The sequence below is a fragment of the Fringilla coelebs genome (genome assembly GCF_963513975.1).
Source record: "Fringilla coelebs genome assembly, contig: SCAFFOLD_43, whole genome shotgun sequence".
Classification (NCBI taxonomy): Eukaryota; Metazoa; Chordata; class Aves; order Passeriformes; family Fringillidae; genus Fringilla; species Fringilla coelebs.
In genome coordinates this window covers 714,170-738,972 of record NW_028167212.1, presented here as the reverse complement: position 1 = coordinate 738,972, position 24,803 = coordinate 714,170, and the positions used below count along the sequence as shown (strand labels likewise).

The 24,803-nt window shown below is 49.6% G+C and overlaps 1 protein-coding gene across 1 annotated transcript in view; it reads left to right on the top strand.

The window, feature by feature from the left end:
* Window positions 1–22,121, top strand: part of LOC311166133 (uncharacterized protein) — a gene marked incomplete at its 3' end in the record, with an annotated part of 129,805 nt that extends 107,684 nt beyond the window's left edge. Inside the window, exon 3 of the mRNA XM_084227612.1 lies at window positions 21,115–22,121. Coding sequence (XP_084083738.1) covers window positions 21,115–22,121 — 1,007 coding nt within the window. The remainder of the gene's footprint in view (window positions 1–21,114) is intronic.
* Between the last annotated feature and the right edge of the window lie 2,682 nt (window positions 22,122–24,803).

The window sequence follows — 24,803 nt, the reverse complement described above, 5'->3', positions numbered from 1 at the left end:
ATCCCAGCACAGACAGGGGCCACTTTCCCCCCACTGCCTGCCCAGGGCTCTGCTGCCTGGAGCTGTCCCTGCCAGCAGCTGCTTCCCTGTGCCCAGGGCTGGGCCCTGCCAGTCCTGTCAGAGTCCAGCCCAGCACTGGGGGCCCAGCTCTGCCCTGCAGACCCCTCCCAGATCTGGCACTTCCCAGGGGCAGCTCTTGCTCTGCAGGCTCTTATGGCAACATCAGAACAACCCTGATGAGGCTGGAAAAGCCACACTGATGCTGCCTGTGAGGGTCCCTGTGCTGATTTCTGTCACTACCTGGTTTATTCCAATCTGATAGAAAATATCTTTATTTTCCTCAGCCTGAACTGAGAGATGAATATCTATTTGCCATTTCCTATCCAGGCAACCCAGAGCAGCAGAATAAAAAAGCAGGATTTTCCTTTTTATGCTGCCCCTGCCTTGCTGTGCTCCCTGTATAATCTACTTGGAAATGTTCTGCAGTTTAATGCCATGCTGGGATCACTCCAAAACAATGCAGCATCCTCACCACACAAGGAGAACACTTCCAAGCCTTACCAGCTATCTCCCTCTACTCAGATCTTGTTCCCCAGCACTAGGAGCAGCTGCCAGGGCTAGATGAGAGCTGTCCCTGGCCAGCAGCAGAGTCCCTGCCCCAGCACAGCACCCTGCGCTGCAGGACCCTGCTCTGCAGGACAGCACTGGGCACCCCTGGCTGCTCTGCACAAGAGAGAATCAGAGAATGTACTCACAGGGTCTGCAGGCATTGGGATGTTCCAGCTTTAGGAGATGGCTCCAGGAGCTGCAGCTGCATTGTCCTGCAGCCAGAGGTTCCTGTGCCAAGGGCTGGCAGGGATTCTGCCCCAGGCACTTCTCACCAGATTCCCAGCCCTGACTGATTGAAGCTCTCTGTGCCTCTGTGCTGTGCTCAGGGTGGTTGCAGGCAGTGCCCCAGCCCTACTGGGCTGTGAGAAAAGCTGCTCATCAAGAGAAATGTGCTTTTGAGGCTTTACCTGGTTATCAGGAGCTGCCTCTGTGGCAGGAGCACAGCCTAGCTCAGCAGCACAGACACAGCACAAGGACTTTAATCACCCTCTAGGACTTTGGTGATCAGGCCCTGAACATCAGTCCCTTAGAGGGAGCTGAAGAAACCTCTCTGGAACTCCAAGTCAGAATCCAACTCCAAAGTTTCTTTCACTTTTAATGGGTCCCACTGAGGGACACAGCAGAGAAAGTGTCCCCAGGCCCCAGCCAGAGCAGAGAACTGGAGGCAGTGATTACATATGGGGACAAAGAGAAGACAAGACTTGATCCCTGGGCCACAGCAGGGTCTGTGCCACCAAGGGCTGTGAGGAGACACCTTGTCCTGAGGCACTGAGGCCTCCCGGCACAGCCCCAGCCAGGCTGGGAATTGTCACCCCCTTGTCCTGCCATCTGCATCCCCCACTAGCCCACAGCCCAGTGGCCTCAAGGATCTGCTGGAAGGAGTCCCTGGGGAGCCTTGCTCAGGAATGGCCCTGGGGGCTCCTGAGTGCTTCCAGGGACTGCAGGTTTTTCAAAGGACTTTGGGTTTGGCTTTTGCCTTGGAGTCTCTGAGAGGTTTCCCAATCATGGCCTCCAATTATCTGCTGTAATTAGTCCCTGGAGAGGCTATGTCAGTAACAACACTCAGTGGGGCTCATTAATGCTTTAAGGTACTTCACTTATTTTAAGGTACTTGGTGTTTCCCTTTTGACACAGACCTGTGAGAGGTTTGTGCAATCATGGCCCCAATTATCTGCTTTAACGAGTCCCTTGAGAGCTTTGTACTGACACTCAGTAGGGCTCATTAATACTTTGAGATACTCAAGATTTTTATGGTACTTTTGATTTTCCTTTCTACTTTGAGTCTCTGAGAAGGTTTTTCTGCCATGCTGGCCACCAATTCTTTCCTCCAAGGAGTCCATGAGGAGTCTGTGTTGGGGATGGACCTCAATGGGACCCATTAATACTTTGAGATACTTTGGGGTTTTTGTCCTGCTATGACTCCTGGAAAGTTTGTGCAATCTCCTCTCAGGCCCAGGTTCCAGGGCTCAGCTCCAAATGTACCATGGGGATCATTGGAATCAGGCAATTCCTGACAAGCCATGGCTCTGCCTTGATTTCCCTCTGCCCTCGTGCAGTTCATCAGGAAGGTTTCTGTAGTAGTTTTGTTTCACCAATTTGAGATTTCTTGGAGAATACATAATTATTGTGGTTGGTTCAGTGTTGTCTAATTACCAGTGCACTCACTAGAATATCCTTACTCATTTCCTGCTGTGAGATAGGATTAGGAGAAAGGCAAAGTAGGCTCAAAACTTTAAAAGCGTATAAAGAAAAATTTATTACCAGTAACTAAAAGAAAGACTAAAAAGAATCAGGACAAAACTTTCACAACACTTCTCCTCTCCCTACAACCTTTTCTTTCTTACTGGCAATGTAAAGAGACAAAACCTAGAATTTTCAGTCAGTTTACCACCTCTAGAATAGTCTTTCTTCAGTTCACCTAGGGAGAGGAGTATCTCTTTCATGCTATGGAGACTTCTCCATAAGAAAACAGTTCTCTCATAGCTCTCAATTCCCAAAATTAGCAGCCACCCAGAAAATCAGCAGTTGTGAAGTTTCTCCCGTTTTTTAGCATCTTTATCCACAGCTGTGTTTATGGGCCATTTCTGCTTATTGGGTATTATTTGAAAGATGAGCTGTTTAAAAGAAAAGGTTCTCTTCATCTATTTCTGAAATCATCTTCATCTCTGAAAACAGAGATCTTCTTCTACTCTCCCTAAGGGCACAGGGTCTCATCACTCTTCTCTTTTTCTCTGTCAAACTTCTCATGGGATCACAGCTACTTCAACATTTGCTTACTTTAGCATGGAAGCCTTTACTGAACAAGTCATTTCCCCATACTTTTCAATGCTTTATAGGGAAAAAGAGAGTCTGATGTATCACTTACCTCCTTCTCCATATCCTTACAAGAGTATTTCAGCCCTAAGATCAAGGCATCTCTTCATCCCTCACATGTGGGACTCAACTTCCTCTTCACTGTCCTTGGTGTCTTCATGTTGCTCCTCTCTGTGGCTGCACTTGTCCTTTTCTCTCACTCGAGGGAGGATGGAAGCACTGAAAGACTTCATATCTCACCCAGGGTCTGCAGATGGTTCCGTGACTCCGGCCAGGCTCGGTCCTTGCGGCCAGAGCTGTTTTACAATGGAGTTTTCTGCAGTGGCTGCGCTGGGACTGTGTCAGGATGGGCCACACTGGGGGGAGGGCCAGGATCTCAGCAGCCAGGCCAGAACACAGCAGCAGCACGGCCAGGGGCCGATGGCTTCTCCTCCCCCTGGCCAGGGGTTGCGGGCAAACCCCAACAGTGGCAGAATCTTGGTCGAGCCACCCCGGCCCGGGGCTGCTCCTGGGGCTCGGCAGATCCTAGTTCAGCCCGGGCTAGTGGCAGGGCAGGGCTCAGCAGTGCCCAGATGTTGGCAACTGCAGCCATGGCCTGGCCCAGTCTCGTCCCCGCGGCCTCCCCAGCCCTGCCTGGCAGCTGATGGGGCCTGGCGGGGTCGCTTGGAAGGGGCCCGGCCCCACGGCAGGAGCTGCCCGGCCTACCCTGGTTGAGACAGGGGCAGGGTCAGCCTTGCTACCTTGTTGCCAGCCAGAAGGGAAAAAGACCCTTTATGGTATTTTCAGGGTCCCCAGACGGGGGAGGAAAGAATGAATCTGACTCCATGTTCTTAGAAGGCTAATTTATTAGTATATTATATTATATTATATTATATTATATTATATTATATTATATTATATTATATTATATTATTATATTATATTATACTGTATCGTATTATGGAATACTAAAACAATTCTAAAGAATAGAGAAAGGATATTTACAGAAGGCTTAACAAGATACTAATTAAAAACTCCTGACTCCCTCCTCAGAGTCCGACACAGCCTGACCGTGCTTGGTCTTTAAGCCAAACAATTCCCATGCTGGATAAACAATCTCCAACCACATTCCAAAGCAGCAAAACACAGGAGAAGCAAACGAGATAACATTGTTTTCCTTTTTCTCTGAGGCTTCTCTGCTTCCCGGGAGAAGAAATCCTGGTGACGGGATTTTTCCAGAAAATATGACAGTGACAACCCTTCCAGGCTTTTTTGTCTTTAACATGTGTCTTCACAGGGCCATGAACAGTTTCCTTAGTGGTTTGACAGATTTTCAATTCTTAAAGCTAAGTACTGATTGGTTTTTTGTCAGACAGAGGAAACTGCTAGCATCTTTTCTTGGTACATCACTTCCATGATACAAAACCACCACAACAGCACAGAGCACAGAGCTCCTTTGTCCATATGTAGTGGTCACGTGCCCAAGGCCTACAAACTCCTCCTTGGGAGGTCTCTGGGCCCTCTCCAGGGTGTTTCCAAATGAAAACACTCAGCTCAGAGTCTAAGAAAATCACCAGAGGACAGGGCCAGCCTGACCTGTCAGCCCTGGCTAATTTTGTCTGGAGTAACCCTTGGATATACAGAATTTGGGAGGCCAAATTCTAATTTTGGCCATGGCCCTTGGACATGAAGGCTGCTTCTTTTCCATAGGAAGGAAGGAACAGAGCCCCAGTGTTTCAGGGGAAGATGAGAGGTGACCACCATAGGCCAAGGCCAGCCAGAGCTGGCAGTTTTTGTTCTGAGAGATACCCTTGCATATAGGAAATTTTTTAGGGAAAGTACCAAGTTTGGCAATGGGCATCTGAAAAGAGGGACACTTCTTTTCCACAGCAAGGAAAGCACTGAATCCCAGTGCTCCAGGAGTTGATGAGAGGCAGCCCTTGACATCCCAACATCAGCCAGACCTGTCAGTTGGCCCCTGGGAGGCCAAGCCAGCCAGACCTGTTCCATGTTCCCTCGGTTCCATGGGGCCCCACAGTGTCCCAGTGTTCCCTTGCTTCCATGAGGCCCTGAGGTGCCATAATGCCCCCTTGGTGACACCAGGCCCTGAAGGGTCACAATGGTCTCCATGGTTCCATCAGGCCCCACAGAGCCATACTGGTCTCTGGGTTCCATGAAGCCCTGCTGTGTCACCATAGCCCCTTGGTTCCATGGGCTCCAGTGGTGCCACAATGATCCCCTTGGTTCCATGCGGTCCCCACAGTGTCCCAGTGATCTCCATGGGAAGGAAAGAACTCAGCCCCAGTGATGCAGGGGCAGTCACCAGAGGCCAAGTGTCATAGGGTGACAAGGAAGTGAGTGTTCTTGGAAAGTTATAGCCAAAGCAATCAGTGCTCACATTTAAATATTGACACCTGGTGTAACCACGGAAGACATGGACACACCTCTGAGAACACAGGGGGTTAAAAGCAGAGAACTCCCAGGGGAACACTCTTTTGTTCTGCTCAGTGAAGAGTTCAGACCCCCCTGCCCAGCCACATGCTGGGTGGGGGAGGGGAAGCCGTGCAGCCTAGGCTGAGGTAGGCTGGAACCCAGGACAGAGAAGGGGGTGAAGGGAGTGGAACCAGGCACGGCCCCTGCAGGAACGGAGGGGTGGAGAAGCACTGAGATGTCCTGGGCAGCCTCTCCAGAGAGAGTTCCCCCCTGAGAGAGAGAGAGCCTGTGCCGCCTTGAAATTTGATATCATGTCCTGGCAGCATGGCCAGCAGAGGAGAAAGAGAAGGGAGGCAGAAGGTGTCCAGCTGTGAGAGTCCTGAGCAGGCTGCTGTGAGATTTCAGTTGTCCTGAGGGCAGCAGAGCCCAAGACTTTAACCCTTCCTTAGACAAAGAAAACTTTGTGAAACACTAATCCTTCATCTGGAAGAGAAAAGAGAGCACCTTGGACCTGAGATGTCAGGAGAAGATGGGAAAGAATCCTAGGTGAGAAGAGATCATGGAATGGCCTTTGGCTGGACTTGTCTTCGTATAGCCATAGACTGAACCAATTTTCCTGTAACACAGAGACTGCATTTAGGGGAATGCAATGGCCTGAGCCATGAGAGTGACCTGCTGCAGTGATTGCCAGTGCAGGAGTGAGAGTGACCTGCTGCAGTGACACCATGTGCAGGAATGAGAGTGACCTGCTGCAGTGACACCATGTGCAGGAGTGAAGTGAACAGAGAAAGGTGAGCAGGGTGTGGTGGTGCCCTCTGGCTTCAGGGAAGAAGAAGATCTCTGTTCTCAAGTCCCTCGGCCTGAGGGGAGGTGAAAATGGGGGGTATGTTGTCCCAAAAAACTGTCATTCATCGGTACTTGGCAAAGCATCCTTAAAAGGAACCTTTAAGAAGTTTTGGTCCATGGACGGTGGTGAGAGCATGGAAGGACATGGTCACAATGGCAGATTTTCTCCAGGCAGTGCCATGTGTGACATGGAAACACAAGAGGTTTCAACCTGTGGAAGACTATGGTACAAGAGAGGCTCCTCTCTCCCTTGATGAACTAAGAATTGATTATCTGAGAGGTGGTAACTTGACTGAGAATCCAAGGTTTTGTCTCATTGTGCTTTGTTGGAAATTGGGTCGGGGGAGTAGGAATGTTTTGGAAGGTTTTAGTTTTGAATTTTGTTTCTTTTATTATAGTGTAGGTTAATAAAGTTTTTTTCCCCCTTTATTTCTAAGCTTGAGCCTCGTCTGCTCTGTTTCTGGTCACATATCACAGCAGCCATTTGAGAAAAATATATTTTCATGGGTGCACTGGCATTGCACCACTGCCAACCCATGACACTGAGAAAGGCCAGAAGGGCAGGGAAGACTCCAGGAATTGGTCACATTTTCTCCCGTCAAAACCATGACTCAGGGAGTAGGATTAAACCTGGAAAGGCTCAGGCACATTACTGACCTCCTGCTGCCTAAGGAAAGAAAGAGAAATGAAAATAATTTGTCCTTTTTTGGGTTCTCCAGCTCAAAAAAGACACTGAGTCAATCAAGAAGGTCAGGAAAGCTGGATATACAAGGATTTACAAGGGGAAGCTGGCAGTAGAAGATGTGCCCATACTCATGGTGAAGGAAAATCCTGTTCTTGGACGAAATTCCCTAAGGGAAGGATCCCTTGGAAGAAGATGGATCCCAACTCTTGGGGATACTAACATTTTGACTGGAAATTATGTGACCTGAACTGCTGGGTTCTATTTGCAACAGGTTTTTGGACTGGTTATTTCAAAAGAGGATATTCAATCTAAATTATTCTCAAGTTTTATGTAAAGGGTTCCATCTGAACTGGGTCACCAAAATCTTCCTCCAGAGCCAGTGGTTGTGGAATTTTGGGTATAAAATCCAGTGGCTTCACTGAATATTCCTCCATTGTTAGAACTTTAAATATTTACCTCCAACAGAAGAAGAAAAACACCAGTGTAGACACCAAATGTTAAAAAAAAATTAGTAATTCTCTTTTTTTCTGTTTTTCCAGTCTCCATACTTTCTCTCTACTATCCATCATTTTCCTAGGAATTTCTCAGCACCCTCTGTCTCCTTTTTCTATCCTACACGCCTTAAACTTTAAAGGCTTTAAACAGCAGCATTTAAAGTCTCCCTGTCCTGGTGTTAACATGTGTTTTGGGTTTGGGTTTCCCAGGACATGCACTCCTGAAGATTACAAATTACTTTGTGCTGTTCCTGCTGTCTTCTGGAATGATTTCACCCCAGACATAGTTGGAACAGTTCCTATAAAAAATATTTATTATCCATTTACCACTGTCCCTCTGCTCTTGACACGACTCTTTCTTCATCCTTATGGATGGAGAAAATGTGCTCTCTCTGAGGGGATAGAAGGGAATAAAAACTCTGCTCTGGAACTCCATCCAGACTGGCAAATGAGGAGGAAAAAATGCCTGAAATATGAAATATGTTTTTTATCTGTCTAATCTTAGCCAGACCTGGTATCTTCTCCCAACCAGTCCTTTCAGTCCATGAAGATAAAACAGAGAATATTGACCTAATCTTTTCTACTGTTGAATATGTTGATATTTTTATTTACCCTTAAAAGATAAAAATTAATTAAATTCTTCCTGTGGAGAAACTGAGGTACAGGAGAAGACTGGGATTCATCTGCATAATTTGGGGTGTCTGTAATTTATACATCTTAATTTAATTATCATCAATAAAGACAATCCAATCAACAAACTGAATAGAGTTTAGAGTGTGAATCACCTGACATAGTGCACGTCTGGTTTAGGGTGAAACAAATCACAGAATGAGTTGGGTTGGAAAAACCTTCAAGATCATTGTCTTGGTTAGGAAAGACAGGTGCCTGCTAAACGAGGCAGGAGCCTCCCCTGAAATGGAGAATGCAAACCCTCCCCACCCCTCTGAATTGCTATGAATTTTAAATTAAGGGGCTCTCAGGCAAAAAATATGGGAGCTGGAAATAACAGTTCTTTAATAGGGAAGGGAAAAAAAATAAAAGGATAAAATAAAACAATGCAATACACTAGAACAACACTGTCAGAGTCAGAACTCAACCTGACACCCTGTTGGTCAGGGTGTTGGTAGCAGTCCAGTTGGAAAAGGGCTGCAGTCCTCCTAGAGTGTCAGGTGGGGGATCCTTCTTGCAGCTCTTCTTGGGGATGGGCTCACATTGGCACCTCCAGTCCCCTGGAACCTCCCTGCTGAGCCAGGAGTGATGGTAAATGATGGAGAGCAGCTTGGGGAGCTCATCCACCAGCTCCCTCATTCCCCTAGGATGGAGCCCATCTGATCCCATACACCTGTGAGCATCTGAGTGGCTCAGCAGGTCACCAGCTGTTTCCTCCGGGATTACAGGGAGCTGTTCTGCTCCCTGTGCCAATCTACCAGCTCAGGACAACAGTTGTCCTGAGGAGAACCTGTCCTAGTATTGAAAACAGAGACAAACAAGATGTTAAGTAGCTAAGCCTTTTCCTTATCTTTAGTTACTATATTCCCCACTGCATCCAATAAAGAGTAGAGATTCTTATCTCATATTTTGCTAATAATTTATCTGTAGAAACATTTTCTATTATTTTTCCCAGTAGTTGTCAGGTTAAGCTCTAATTGAGGTTTCCCCTCTCGACTTTTCTTTCTGCATGACCTTAAAACATTCTTTAATACTTCCTAAGTTGCCTGACCTTCTGTCCAATATTGCTGCACCCTTTTCTTTCCCTTGAGTCCCCACAAAAGGTCCATGGGTAGCCAGGACAGTAATTTTTCCTCTCTAGCTTATCTTTGGCATACTGGGACAGGCTGCTCCTTCTCCCTTAAGATTAATTTCTTGAAGTGTGTCCATCCTTCCTTTGTTTCTAAGGGCTGTTTTCCTTAAAAAAAATCAGTACCTGATTCAGTACTCCCCAAATCTGCATCCTAAACAGGCCAAAGTCTGCCCTTCCTAATTCCGTTGTAGAAGTTTTGTTGCTGCCCCTCCTTCTTTCACACAACATGGAAAACTTGATTATTTCATGGTCACTCTGCCCCAGGCAGCCTCCGACCCCCACATCTGCCACCAGCCCTTCTCTGTTTGTGAACAGCAGGAGACAGAGCTTTCCTTGGCAGTGGGAGTGATACCAAAAATTTGGTAAACCAGAAAACTCCTTAACACCAATGCAGCATTAAGCAGCAGCATTCTTTATTCAGCTGGATGCGTGGGGGACAGCTCCTCACAAAGCTATGCAGGCTGAGCACAGGAAAGTTTCTGTTTCTATTCTGTATTTTGCACACATATTCATTGATTGTCCTGGACTAAACACACATATGGATAATCATTTCCCCAAAATCCTTAACATTATTCCCCTCCCCTTTACCCATGTGTTCTTCTGTCCTGGGGGGTCTCTCTGGTGGTCCCTGGTGGTCGTGGACCCCAATGTTCCAGTGGGCCTGGCTAAGCTGGCAGGACACTGAGACCGGTGAATTTCCAGTTCCCCTTCTCACACAATGGGCATTGTGGGGTTTCCATAGGCCTGGGGTTTTGGAAAGCAAGCTCCAGGTGTGAGCTCACCTGGTGCAGACAAATTATCATCTGGTAACATGAGGTCACAGAGTGGGCAATGACATCACAGAGTGGGTTATATGAGGTCATAGAGGGCTATGACATCATAGACTGCATCTGTGACATCACAGAGCTAGCAGTGACATCACAGGGCAGACGGTCTGAAATCATAAAGCAGATGGTGTCACAGAGTTGGTTTTGGCATTAGAGACCAGCTGTGTGACATTCGAGAATGGACTGGGACATCACAGAGCAGGCTGTGACATCACAGAAGGGCTGTGTGACATCCCAGCAGGGCTGTTTGAGGTCACTGGGTTGGTCACTCTGCCCCAGCCCCCCCTCACAGTTTCTCCATACAAGTCCAATGCTGTTCATGCCCAGCAAGGTCCCTGTACCCCGGGTATCCCCCTGGCCCACCTGGAGCCACAGCCTCCACCAAAGGATGTTCCACAGGATCCACCTCAGAGCCTGAATTGGGGACAAGGGGCCAGGGTTGTGTGACCAGGACACCAAGGACATGGATTATCCAGGTGACTGTAGCCTGGTTTGGGTTCCCCGGGGTAGGAAAGATGTCTGGCAGCTGGAGCAGGGTCTGGGAAGGGCCTCCAAGGTGGGGCTGGAGCCCTTGGGCTGTGAGCAAAGGCTGAGGGAGCTGAGCTTGTCCAGTCCAGAGCAGGGAAGGCTGAGGGGCTCCTCATCCCAGCCTGGCAGTGCCAGCGAGGAGGTGATGGAGAACACAGAGCCAGGCTCTTCATCGGGGGGCCTGGTGGGAGACAAAAGCCCATGGGTGGAAGGGGAAAGAGGGGAGATCAGCCAGGACAGGAGGAGATGAAATGAGTCAGGCTGGTTTCAGCATTTCCTCAACACCAAGAGCAGCCTGACCTCACTTCTCCATCCACCACTGACAGCTTTGCAAATCAGGAATTGTTGGAGCTCTTTTGCCCCCACTCCAGGATGAGCATCCTGATACAAGGACTAATTGTGTTTATATCAATCACAGAACCACATTTGTCTGAAATTAATTTTAGTATGCAAATCACTTGTGGATGGTGGACTCATCAGACACTGCTGGGACCTTGCATATAGCTCAGGGAAGATCATTGATTGTTAATAAATTGTGTCCTGTTCAACTGTGGTCTGTTTGTTAAACTGTGGTCTGTTGGCCATGAAGAGAAACTTTCTGTGCCTCTGAGTCCCACCAGTTCATGGCCTCCAAAGGACACAAACCTGATGAGTTGTGATTCCCACTCCAGGGGCTGCACTTGCACCTCCCTCCATAGCCAGAGCAGAGCTCCCTTGTCCCAGAAAGTCCCTGGCAAAGAAGGGATGAAGGAAAAAGGACAGGCTGTGGGGATCAGGGGCAAGGCAGAGCCAGGGAGAAGAATGACTTTTGCATTTGATGGAGCTGTGCCTTTCCTTGGCTCTGTTGGCTGGCAATAAATGAACATCCCTCTGTGTCTCAGGCAGCTCCTTCTGCAGGGAAAGCAGGTGGGAGTTGGAGCCAAGGAGCTGAAAGCTGCAGGTGCAACCTGGGCTGGAGGCAGCTCAGATTTGCACAAGGCTGCCCTGAGTGCCAGGGCTTGGATGGGGGAAATGGTGGGGTGGGGGTAGGGACAGAGTCTGATTGATTGTCAGCCATGAAGGGTCTTGATTTTAAACTCTATTCCAACTGCATGAGGAGGTACTTGGATTCAGTGTCAATTGGAGATTGCACATATCAATGAATTAACAGGAAAACAAAACTAAACAGGACCTAAAAAAATCTCTTCTTGCAGTCTTTTAAAATATGAAGTATTCACTTTGAGTACACTACTGAGATCTACTTAGCTACAAATGATTTGGAAACTGAATTCAAATTATCCCCTGAGGCTGGGCTTGTTAAGGTGTTCTGAATGTTAATGAGCCCTGGGACACTGAATTCCTGCACTGAAGAGCTGAAGGCTGAACAAGCCTCTGGAGCAGTAAAATTCAGCAGCAGCCTCCAAGTTGCTGAGGATGTCAGCAGCCCCCACTGAGGCCATCCCTGCCCAGAGCCCGTGGGGGAATGGGCAGACAAGGAGAGCGTCCCTGGGGCTGGGCCAGCACAACTCAGAGACTCAGAGGCACCAGCGGCACCAGCTGGGAAATGGAGTGTGGAATGTGGCTGGGAAAGCCCTGCCTGGGCTGTGCCAAGCAGGACAGACAAGCCCTGACTCCCATCCCCCAAACAACTCTCTCAAGGAGACATTTAAAAGGAATTACAATTGTTTGTGTCCTCTGAGTTGGACTCACTGGAGAAATACTGACAAGAGATTCTCAGGAGCCCAAAACCACCAAACAGACTTTACCAGGAAATTTAGAAAATCAGAGAAACTTTGGCAAAAGGTTTATTTTGATATTGTATTGGTTTTGGTTTGTTAATTTAAGATTTTTCTAATCTTGAGATTTCTTAATTACTGGATCGATGAGTGTGGTGGATTTTAGTGTCGGTTAATTATTTATGTATTCATTTTGTTGTGAGATAGGATTAGGAGAAAGGCAAAGTAGGCTTAAAATTTTAAAGGGTATAAAGAAAATTTTATTAAAAGTAACTAAAAGAAAAAAGATAGTAAGCATTAAAATAAATTCTTTACAACACTTTTTCTTTAACATCTTTTTTTTTAAATGACATTTTTTTAAAATGACAATGTAAAGAAACAAAACTTAATATTTTTACAAGTGTTCTTACCAGAGGAAAAATATTTTTGGGGGTGTTCTTAATATTGTCATGGATAATAGTTGTCTGGGGAACTTTGTTATTTTGAAATTGTTTTTATTGCTACAAGCTTTTTTACAGCTTGTTGATGGGCCATGTTGACTTATGGGGTATTGTTTTAAAGATGAGTAATTTAAAGGTAAAAGTTTTATTATTTACTTTTAGAATTATTTTTATCTCTGGGAAAAGAAATCTTCTCTTGGGGGTACTGCATTACTTTTTTTTCCTGTTTAAACTTTTGATGAAAATACAGTTAATTTAACATTTTTTTATCCTATTATGGAGGTTTTTGTTTGATATTACTTTGAATATTTTAATTTTTTTATAATTTTATGTGTTATAAAGAAAAAGAGTGTTTCCTTTAAAGTCTGTAAAACGATTTTAGTTTTAAGATTAGGGTTTTTTTTTTCCTTTTTAATTAGGGTTTAATTTCTTCTCTACTGACTTTGATGGTTTGATGCTGGTTTTTTAAATGTTTGTGTTTTGTTTTTCTTTTACTCAAGGGAGGATTGAAGCATTGAAAGGGTTAATACCTGACCTGCCAGTAATTTGTGGTGGAAGTTTTGGTTGGGTTGTGTTAGGATTGGTTTTATGGTTGGTTTTGGCGGGTTTTTGTATTTAATTTTAGTTGTAGCATTATTTTGTGTGGGTTGTATGTTGCAGAAGTTTTTCATTTTAATTTTGTTGGGGGGAGGGGACTTGATGGTAAGATTATAATAGCTTTGGCTAGCTTTGTTCTGGTTGGGGTTTTGTAGCCTCTTTTCTTTTCCTGTTTGGGAGTTGTTGGGGTTTGGTTTGGTCAGAATGGGGCCAGTGGGGAGGGGAGGGACTGGAGAGGGGGGAAGGGGCTTGGCCCATGGCAGGGCTGCTTGATTTGGTTTGGTTTGGTTTGGTTTGGTTTGGTTTGGTTTGGTTTGGTTGAGATGGGGGCTGGCACCTGTTTCTTCTTTGTTGACTGGAAAAGAAAGAGGAGGTTCCTGGGTTTTTTCATCTTTAACATATGTGTTTCACAGAGGCACGTTCAGTATCCTAGTAATTTAACAGATTGTCAGTTACACAAAAAGTTCTGTATTACTTTTTAAAATTCTTCTCATGTCAAACCACAACAGACATTCAGTAAACAAAACACACTTCTCAAAGCATTGACTTGGCCCATTCAACCTCACAAACTCTAAGCCTGTTCAATTTAATGTTAATCAAAATTTACAAGAGCACGGAAACAGAAGAAGACACAGAAAGAGAGAAAGACAAAAAAGATACAGAGAAGCACACACACACAACTACCAGCTCCTGGATTCCAGCGGTGTTCAGATGGAAATTCCAAGAGGATGCAGGGTCAAGATGTGTGCTTGCCTCATGGTCAGCCTTAAATACCCCTTTGTCTTCCTGGGCCCTTCCCTCAGGTGGGGCTTGGGGTCATTTGCTCACTCAGGAGCTTGGCTGGGGGCTCCAGAGGTGGCTGTGGAGCATTGCTTGTGCTGTGCCAGGGACTGGCAGACACTGCTGGGCTGGGATAGAGGCTCTGGGGGGATTGGGGTTCCAGGACAAGGCAGTGCTGGGGTTCCAGGGCAGGGCAAGGCTGGACCTGCCCCTTCCTCCCCCACAAATGAAATGTTTTGAGCCAAAATTCTCTTCCAGTCTGTCACAACAGGCAATGTTGGAGGTGAAATCCCAATTCTGTCCATGGGTGTCTGGAGGAGAAGGACAGTTCCCTTCCATAGGAAGGAATGCACAGAGCTCCAGTGCTTCAGCAGCAGATGAGAAGAGACCCTCAACATGCCAAGGTCAGCCAGACCAGTCAGGTGGCTCCTGGGAGGCCAAACCAGCCAAATCTGGTCTGTGTTCCCTTGGTTTTATAGGGCTCCATAGTGTCACAATGGTGCCTTGGATCCACAGGGCCCTGCAGTGTCATAATGGGGACTTGATTCCATGGGCTCCAGCAGTGTCACAATGGCCCCTTGATTACAAGAAGACCTGCAGTGTCACACTGGCCCCTAGGTTCGATGGGGTCCCACAGCGTCACAGTGGCCCCCTGGTGTCACACTGGCCCCACAGTGTCACAAGGGTCCCAAGGATTCCATGAGGCCTTGTAGTGTCACAATGGTCTCCGTGGTTCCCCAGGCCCCACAATATCACGTGACTCTTTTGTTCCATTTGCCCTGCAATGTCACAATGGACCTTTGGACCCTGGGGGTTTGCTGTGTCACAATGGTCTCCTTTGGCTTCCCAGTGTCACAATGGGCCATTGATGACAGGAGGCCACTCTTTGTTGCCCTGGAGATTTGGTTCCATGCAGCTCTGCAGTATCACAATGGTCTCCTTTGGTTGCCCACTGTCACAATGGATCACTGATGACATGAGGCCCTGCAGTGTCACAATGGACCTTTGGTTCCATGCAGCTCTGCAGTGTCCCAAAGGCCTCTTGGTTTCATGAAGCCCCACAATATCACAGTGGTCCTCTTGGTTCTATGGGCACCCCCAGGGTCACAATTGTCCCACTGGTTCCATGAGTCCCCTCAGTGTCACATTGGTCTCCTTATTTCCATGGTGCCTCACAGTGTCACAATGGCCCCTTAGTTCCATGAGGCTGTGAAGTGACTTAATGGTGTCTCCATGGTTCCATGAGGCCTTGCAATGACACAATGGATCTTTGGCTCTATTGAGTCTTGCAGTATCACAATGGCCCCTTTGTTCCACTGTAGCAGGCACCGGCACTGCTAAAGCTCTGTGCGGGGCTGTGGCCTAGAGAGAGGAAATACTAAGTCATGGTGAAAAAGCTAGAAGCCCCTGTCTTCTGCTTGTCGGACCCTAGCTTATCTATCTGTGACCCCATAGGTTACTTATCCTTAACCCCTGCTTTTGGACAATTTCTGATCCCTTCTAGCCCTATATAAGAGGCTGCTTTAGCCCATTCTGGTCAGAAGAGCCATAGCTGGAACCCTTCACAGACCCCCTTAATAAAACCATCGCTGTGGAACACCAGGATGAGTCTTATCCTCTCTTGAGTCTGCTAACTGGTTAGCCTGGGCGCCTTAGCAAGCAAAGAGCTGAAATCAAAAAAGACCTGATAAATCACAAAGAGCTGATATCCTTTAGGCTTGCTAAGGTTGCATGCAGCTAAGAGCTGCTTGGGTACTCGGACAGCATGTCCCCAAAAGACTGAGCTATCAGGCCTCGTGCTGCCTGCTTCAGGGCAAACTAGCCCAGCAGGAAGCCATAATATTCCATGGCACCCCAAATTTCCAAGAGGCCCCTTGGTGTCACAATGGACCCTTAGTTTGATGGGGCCTCTCAGCGTAACGATGATCCCTACATGCCATGGAGCCACACAGCATCAGTACAATCCCCTTGGTTCCATGAGCCCAGCAATGTCACAGTGGTCTCCATGATTCCATGAGGCCCCACAGTGTCACAAGGGTCCCTTGGTCTCACAGGACCCCACAGTGTCACAAGGCTCCCTTGGTTCCATGGCCCTGTGCTGCTGCAGTCCCCCCTCCCCTTCTAAGGCTGCCCTGCCAGCTGAGAAATGCTCCTTGGGCCTCAGCCTTGGCCAACAGCCCCTGGGCTCAGCTCCTCTGCAGCTCACCACAAACACTGTCTGCTCCAGGCACTGCTGCTGCCCAAACAGCTCCTGGTTTCTTTAGGAGCAGCCCTGGGAACTGGTTTTGTTCCCTCAGTGGCACAACAACCCTGTTCTCACACTGCCAAAGAAAGCTGCTGATGCCAAGCGTGGCCAGGATGAACCATTGCTGGGACTGAAGCCCCTCTTGTGGGGCCCTGCAAACAGCGCTCCAAAAGGAGCCCTTGGAGCTCTCCTGGGCCAGTGACTCCCTCTGAGTGGGGCCTCTCCCAGCTGGGAACTCTCCCGTTTGCTGCACTCAGGGATCCCAAACAACCACAGAGCCTGGGCCGATCCCCCCACTCCTCCAGGCTCGGCCCTTCACCTGCTGGGGAGATGCCAAAGCATCAGCAGTGAGCATTCCCTGCCCTCAGGGGAATTTCTCACAGGTGCCTTGCATTGACTCTGTGTGCACACAGGAGTGCCTGTGCTGGGGGGTTTGAGTGCCTTGGATAGCTGAGTCAGTCAGGCCTGTAGGTGAGGTTAAATCACAAGGTCTAAGTGAAGTTAAATGCTGCTAAGGGCTGTTCTTTTGCTAAGTTGTTTAATGTATGTTATAAGAGGAGTTAAATACTGTTAAATGTTATTCCTCTGTTTAATTGCAAAGTCATAGATTTAAGTTAAGTTAAATACTGTTACTCGCTGTTCTTTTGCAAAATTGTGAAGTTTCAGGTACCAGTCAAGGTTAAGTCCTATTAAGTTTGAGCTCTGTTAACCTTTTGGGCTGTGTTCCTTTTATCCTTGCCCTCACTGTTCTTCTGTAAAACACACACACAGAGGGACAGTTCTTAGTTCATTTCTGGTTTGATTGCCTGGATTTTGCGTGGTTTTGTTTTTGCTTTGTTTCCTTGGTGTGCCTGAAGTGTCCAGCCAGGAGCAGAGTGACTCTTGCCACAAAACTTTGTGCTGCTGTCCCTTAATATTAAATCTGGTTTTTGCTGATCCCTTGCCAGGGATTTCTCAGCGCTCTCAAGCCCTTGTTCGTAACAGGGTGAAGGAGCCCTGGCCCAGGCTCTGGCCTGGAGGGACACGGGGACGTTGCCAGGGGGTCCCTGTCCCCCTGTCCCACCCCCAGGGCCCTGGCCCCCCATCCCTGTGTCAGGCTCTGGGGTCGATCTTGTAGAGCATCCTCTGGGGGAGGCTGCGGCACCGGGGGCGGGGGGATCCGGGGGGACAGGGGACCCCGCTGTGCACGAGCAGGGTTGGACTGCTCTGGGGGGAACTGTGAGGGGGGACAGGGCAGAGTGACCTCTCCAGCGACCTCACACAGCCCCTGGGATGTCACACAGCCACTGTGATGTCACACTGACCCTGTGATGTCACACTACCCCAATGATGTCACACAGCCATCTCTGTGACCTCACACAGCCCCATATGATATCACATTGCCCCTGTGATGTCACAGAGCCTCCTGTGATGTCACAGCCCACTGCGAGACCTCACACAGCACCCTTGTGATGTCACAGAGCCAACTCTGGGATTTCACCCTGGAATGTCAGTCATGCAGCTGCAATGTGATATCACAGAAGACTCTGTGATGTCACAAAGTCACCATGTGATATCACATGTTCTGTGATGTCACAGCCTGCTGTTTGATGTTACTCAGCACCCACTGATGTCACAATCCACCCTCTAATTTCACAGGGCCACCTTCTATGGTGGCAGGACCTGCTCTCTAGCCTCACACCCCCCTCAGTGATGTCAGAGGCAGCTGTGTGATGTCACAACCCCCTCCTTTATGTCACAAAAACCCTCTCTGTGATGTCATACTGCCACTCTGTAATGGCACAGCACATAGTTTGACATAACAGCCTGTTCTGTGATGTCACAGAATCTCCTTTGTGATGCTGCAGCTGCTTAGTATCCCCACACAACAAACTCTGTGAAGTCATAACCAAACCAGTGACCTCACACTGCCCACTCTGTGCTGTCACACAGCCCCTTGCTGACATCACAGCTGCTCTATGCCTCCATGACACAGCCACACAGGTGCTGCTGTGACACAGCCCCCTCTAGGACATCCCACAGCCCCTGCCAGTGCTGAGCCCCTGTGAGCTCTGTCTGTGCCCTGCTGATGTCCCTGAGGTGCCCTGGCAGTGCCCCAGCCCTGCTGGGCTGTGCACAGGAGCTGCTCCTGGCCAGAGCTGTCTCTCTGCAGCGCTGCCCTTGCCAGGAGCTGCCTCTGGGCCAGGAGCCCGGCCCAGCTCAGCAGCACAGACACAGCACAAGGACTGTAATGACCCTCTGGGGCTTTGGTGCTCTTTGCATCAGACTCAGTCCTTCAAAGTGTGCTCAAAGCTCCTGGACAAGGCGGACAGTTCTTTCCTACAGGAAGGAAACCACAGAACCCGAGGGTTTAAAGGCAGATGAGAGGCAGTCACCAGAGGCCAAGGCAAGCCAGATCTGTCTGTCCTTGCAGCTTTTGTCTGAAAGCAACCTTTGGATATATGGGGCGTTTTGGGGGTGGAATTCCATTTCAGCCATGTGTTCCTGGACTGCAATGACAGTTCTCCATAGGAAGAAAAGGGCAGAGCCCCAGTGTTTCAAAGGCTGATTAGAGGCAGCCCCAAGGAGGTCAAGGCCAGCCAGACCTGTTTTCAGGGAAGAATCCTTGGATAGACAGAACTTGGGAGGCCAAACCCCACTTTTGTCTCTGGGCATCTGGACAGGAAGGACAGTTCTTTTCCATAGGAAGGAAAGTGCAGAACCCCAGTGTTTTGAAGGCAGATGAGAGCTGGCCCTGAGGAATCCAAGGGAACCTGGACAATCCTGGCAGCTTTTGTCTGCTAGGTATCCTTGGATATAAGGAATTTTGGAGGCTGATTCTCAATTTTGGCCATGGATGCCTGGACTTGAAACATGATTTTTTTCCATGGGAAGAAAAGCACAGCCCACACTGTTTTGAGAGCAGATGAGAGGTGGCCCCCAAGAGGCCAAGGCCAGCCAGAGCTGTCTGTCCTGGCAGGTTTCATATGGGAATAATCCTTGGATATAATCAAATTTGGAGGAGGAATCCCAATTTCTGCCATGAACCCCTGGAGGAGGAAGACAGTTCTTTCCCACAGGAAGAAATGCACAGGACTCCAGGGTTTCAAGGGGTGATGAGAAGTGACCCTCAACATGCCAAGGTCAGCTGGACCAGTCAGGCAGCTCCCAGGAGGCCCAGCCCGCCAGACTTGTTCCATGTTCTTGGATCCTTGGGACCCTGCAGCATCACAATATCCCCTTGGTTCCATGAGTCCCTGCAGGATCACAACAGATCTTTGTTTCCATGAGGCCCAGTGATGTAACAATGGTCTCCTTGGCTCCACAGTAGCACAATGGCCCCTTGCTTCCATGAGACCTTGCAGTATCAAAAGGGTTTCCTTGTTTCCATGGGACAGCACAATGCCACAATGGCCCATTTGTTCCATGAGGTCAGAGTTTCAAAATAGCTCCTTGGTTTGATTGGGTTCCCCAGGATCATAAGGGTCCCTTGGTTCCACAAGGCCTGGATGTTTTACACTAGTCCTTTACTTCCATGAGACCTCTCAGTGTCTGTTCCAGATTGCAAGGCAAGATGTATTCTATTGCCATCTGTATGGCAGTTGTCTGGTGTCAAGTGGGCAATGCTCCTTATCTCTCTTCCTGCGTGATCATAATCAATGTCCCTCAGCAGGGAACATCTGCTGATAAGGGGCTATTGAATGTCACCACATGACTGATAAGAACTATAGCATCCCATTGTGAGATGCTCCGCCCAGAGGGAGGAGCCAAGCAGTGCCATGCAGATATAACCTTCAAGATTTCTGACACCAACTCAGCTTTTGCTCCACTGGACTCCCCAGAGGAACAGCTGCTGCTGCTACTTCCACAGATCTGCTGAGGAAGAAGACACCCCTTTCCCACAGGACTCCCCTGCTCCAACAGAACCACACCTGACACTCCAGGAGGACTGCAGCCCCTTTTCTAACTTGACTGCTACCAATACCCTGACCAACAGTATGTCAGGTTGAGTTCTGACTCTGACAGTGTTGTTCTAGTGTATTGCATTGTTTTATTTTATCCTTTTATTTTTTTTCCTCCCCTATTAAAGAACTGTTATTTCCTGCTCACATATTTTTTGCCTGAGAGCCCCTTAATTTAAAATTCATAGCAATTTGGACGGGTGGGAAGGGTTTGCATTCTCCATTTCAGAGGAGGCTCTTGTCTCCTTTAGCAGGCACCCGTCTTTCCAAACCAACACAAGCTCCTGCAGCCCAGGGCAGAGAATGAGGGGAGAAGGGACCCCGGGAGCCCAAACAGCCCTGGCATCCCAAAATGGGGAGAGCAAAGAGGGGGGAGCTTTTGGGATTGCTGGGACTGCCAGCAGCCTAGAGAGCGCAGGCACCAAAGAGAAGGGGGATTCCCAATCCAAGGGTGACCCCCAGCAGCTGGGACAGAGGGAAACCCCCCAAAAAACAGACGGAGGGACCAGGGATGGGGAACTCCTGGGAGGCTTTTTCAGGGCAGAATCTTGGTGTTTGGGAGGTTTTTCTGGAGCCCAGATGGCCAGTGACTTGTAGAGATGGAGTCGGGCAGAGAGACCTTCAAAGTCAGCATGCTCATCCCTTGTTTTCTCCAAACCAGGTTTTCCCATTCCCAACCCCTGGGAGGCTGTGAGGAAGAGGAAGATGCCCCAGGACACTGAGACAGGTGAGGAAGAAATCAGTGCCCCGTTCCCCCCTGTGCTGCTCCGTTTCCCAGCCCAGCACAGCCCCCATCTGCAGGACAGCCCTGGGGGGATCTCCTTCCCCTTGCCTGTGGCACAGAGGCAAATCCCATCCTGTCCTTGTCCTTCCTCCCCCAGAGCAGGAGCTGAGCATGGAGAGCAGGGAGGACAAATCCCCACAGCAGAACCTGGTGGAAGAGGCCGTTTTGAGCAGCTCCACAACGCAGGAACCCAACAGGGAGGAAAAGCCCCGGAGATCCCGCATGAGGAGGGGCTGCAAACGCAGATCACGGGGATCTGAGGGGGAAAGACCCAGCCTGGGCCGGGAAGGCGGCCGGAGATCGAGCCAGAGCTCGGAGCTGGTGCTCCATGAGCAGCTCCCTGATGGGGAGAAGCCCCACACATGCGTGGAGTGTGGGAAGAGCTTCAGGTGGAGCTCCCAGCTGATTGTGCACCAGAGGACCCACACTGGGGATCGGCCCTACGAGTGTGATCAGTGCAGGAAGAGGTTTCCGAGCAGCTCCAGTCTCCTGCAGCACCAGCGCATGCACACAGACGAGAGGCCCTTCCACTGCCCCGACTGCGGGCAGGGCTTCAGGCAGAAGTCCCATCTTGTCAGGCACCGGCGCATTCACACTGGGGAGAGGCCCCACGAGTGTGGGGAGTGTGGGATGAGCTTCAGCCGGAGCTCCCACCTGATCAGGCACCAAAGGACCCACACTGGGGAACGGCCCCACGAGTGTGGGGAGTGTGGGAAGAGCTTCAGCCTCAGCTCCACCCTGATCGAGCACCAAAGGACCCACACTGGGGAACGGCCCCACAAGTGTGGAGAATGTGGGAAGAGCTTCAGGAAGCGTTCCAACCTGATCTGCCACCAAAGGATCCACACTGGGGAGAGGCCCTACGAGTGTGATAAATGCAGGAAGAGGTTTCAGACCCGCTCAGATCTCTTCAAGCACTATCGCATTCACACAGAGGAGAGGCCCTTCCAATGCCCCAACTGTGGGAAGGGATTCAGGGAGGACTCCAGCCTCGTCAGGCACCGGCGCATCCACACTGGGGAGAGGCCCTACCAGTGTGACGAGTGTGGGAAGAGCTTCTCCTGCAGCTCTCACTTGACCCGACACCAACGGAGGCACCGGTGAGGGAAGCGCTGCGAGTGCCCTGAGTGTGGGAAGAGCTTCGTGCGCTGCTCCAGCTCCATCCCCCACTGAAGGAGCCACTTTGGCCACAGCCCTGGTGCCCCACATTCCCTGTGATCCATGTTGGGAACACACCTGGCTGCTTCTCCTTTTGGTTTGGCCTTAATTTTCTTGTGCCTCCTCTTCATCCCTTAAAATCTGCCAAAACAGGGTTAAATGAAGGAATTTGATCCAAAATGTCTAATGTCCCACCATTTCACCGGTGTTTGAGGGGGAATTTAGGATTTGGGAACACATTCTGTGTGGACTGTCCCTGTTGCTAAGAGGCAGGAATTTGATCTCACCCTTCTTGCGTTTCTAAGAACTCCTCCCCTGACCCAAACCCCAACCCCACCCCTGGGATACCCTATAAAAACCCCACGGCCCTGCCTTTGCCCTGTCTTTTGGGGGTCAGAAATGGATTCTGGAGCTTTCTGACACCAAGCACTGTCTCATTTGTCCCTGGCACCAGCAGCTGCCGCCTCCCTGGACGCCATAAAGTCAGCTGCAGCAATTCTGGAGGATTTGTGGGTTCTGGGAGGATTTTGGGCCATCCATTCGATCTCTTTGCACTCCAAAAGCCAAGAGGGATGGATGTGTCACCTCAAAACCACTCAAATCCCACTGTAGACAACTGAATTTTTGCCCATCAAGGTGCCATAGCAGCTCAAATTGCTTGTTCCATCCTCAAAAATTCTCAATCCCAGGCCAAACTCACTCCATTCCACAGCTGCCGGTGAGAAGGGGTTGGGAAGGGATTGGGAGAAGTGGGATCCCAATTTGGAGCAGTGGGATGGGGATTGTGTGGGGCTGGCTGGGTGGGATGTATTTGATAGCACATAAAACTTTGAGAGTTACTGATTTCTGTCCTGTTCATTTTCAGTCAGTTCTGTTTGCAGAGTGCTGCCTTCTCATCTGAATGAATTCCTTAAAAATCCCATTTTTTGAATAATCTAACCCAAACAATCCAAAAACCACAATCCAAATAAGACCACTAACCCACAGTTAAATTAAAATAATTTTAATATTTTTCGAGTACCTAAGGATATTATTAAAGTTTAATTGTTTGGATAAAATGTATGAGAAATTAAAGTGGTGTTTGGCTTTGTGTTTAGTATATCCCCCTCCTTCCTGCTCTCCTGCCCCTTCCCCATCGTTCCCCCAATCCCCAATCCCCTCCCCTGTGCTTGGTTTGGGGGTTCCCAGCCCCTCCTGCTCCCTTTGGGGGTCCCGACCCCCCTTTGGTTGAATTTGGGGACCCCGCCCCCTTCTCACCGCACCCCCCGCTCCACCCGCGGCCGGGGGGGCTCCCAGCACCCCCAGTGCCACCAGTGCGGCCCCAGCTGCCCCCGCACGCCCCATCCCCTTCCCCAGGGTCACCTCCCCCCTCCCAAAATTCTGCTCCTGCACACTGATGAGTCATCAGCGACAAACGCTCTGATTGGCTGGAAATGGCCCCACGCAGTCTCTGATTGGCTAGTGCTGTGAGAGGGACTGGGTTCTCCCCACCAACTGATGAGTCAGAGCAGAGCCAGGCGCTGATTCGCTGAAAATTGCCCGGCAGGGCCAGAGCACCAAGGCAATTGGATCGTCATCAGCGCGACACGCTCTGATTGGCTAGGATCTTTTTTGGGGTGGGGACGGGAGAAACTGGGGTCCCCCAGGAGCCCCTCGGGTTTGGGGCTTTCAATCCCCCCTCGGCCCTCGGGGTAGCCCTGGGGCCACCCGAACACCCCCAAAATGGGGAGGGTCCTCAGGGCCCTTTGGAACCCCCAGGAAAGGGCGGGAAGCGGCAGAAGCCACCCCAAGAAGGGATTGAAGGGTCCGGCCTGGGAATGGGGGAGGCTCTGGGGATGGCTCCAATCCGGACTGGGGTGGGCTGGGATTTAGGGACGGTCCGATCAGCGGCTGGGGAGGGGCTGGGACTGGGGATGGGTCCAGGATTATGGGGATGGGTCCGAGATTGTGGGGATGGGTCCATTGCAGGACTGGGGCAGGGTCTCTCCCTGCGATTGGGTCCGGGACTGCATCAGGGTCTCTCCTTGATCCCATTCCCGATCCCGTTCCCAATCCCAATCCCAATCCCATTCCTATTCCTGTTTTCAATCCTGATCCCGCCACTGTTTCCAGGGAACGGCTCCGATCCCAAGCCTGACCCCAAATCCTGGGGTCAACTCCCCCTGATTCCAAATCCTTGGGGTTGAAACACTGGTGGAGGGAGGGGGGGTGGGAGGTTGAAACACCCCCAAACCCAAACTCTGGGATCTCCACCTCCCCTCCCACCTGCCCCAAACCCTCAAACTCCAAATTGTTTCATCAAACCCCACAAATCCCAGATCCTGGGATGTCAAACACTCCCCAATTTCAAAAAATGTGCATTAAATCCCCCTGACCCCAAATCCTGGAGTTTGAAATATTTGGTGTGCTTAACACCCCCAATTCCTGAAGTCTGGGGTCAAACACCCCCAAATCCCAAATCCTAAGGTGTCAAACACCCCCAGACCCCAAAGTTTGGGGTTCAAACCCCCAATCCCCAACTCCTGGGGTTTGAAATGTCTGGGGTGCCCAACCCTCCTCATCCCCAAAGTTTGTGGTCAAAGGCCCTCCGATCCCAAACTCTGTGGTGTCATATCCCCAAGATCCCCC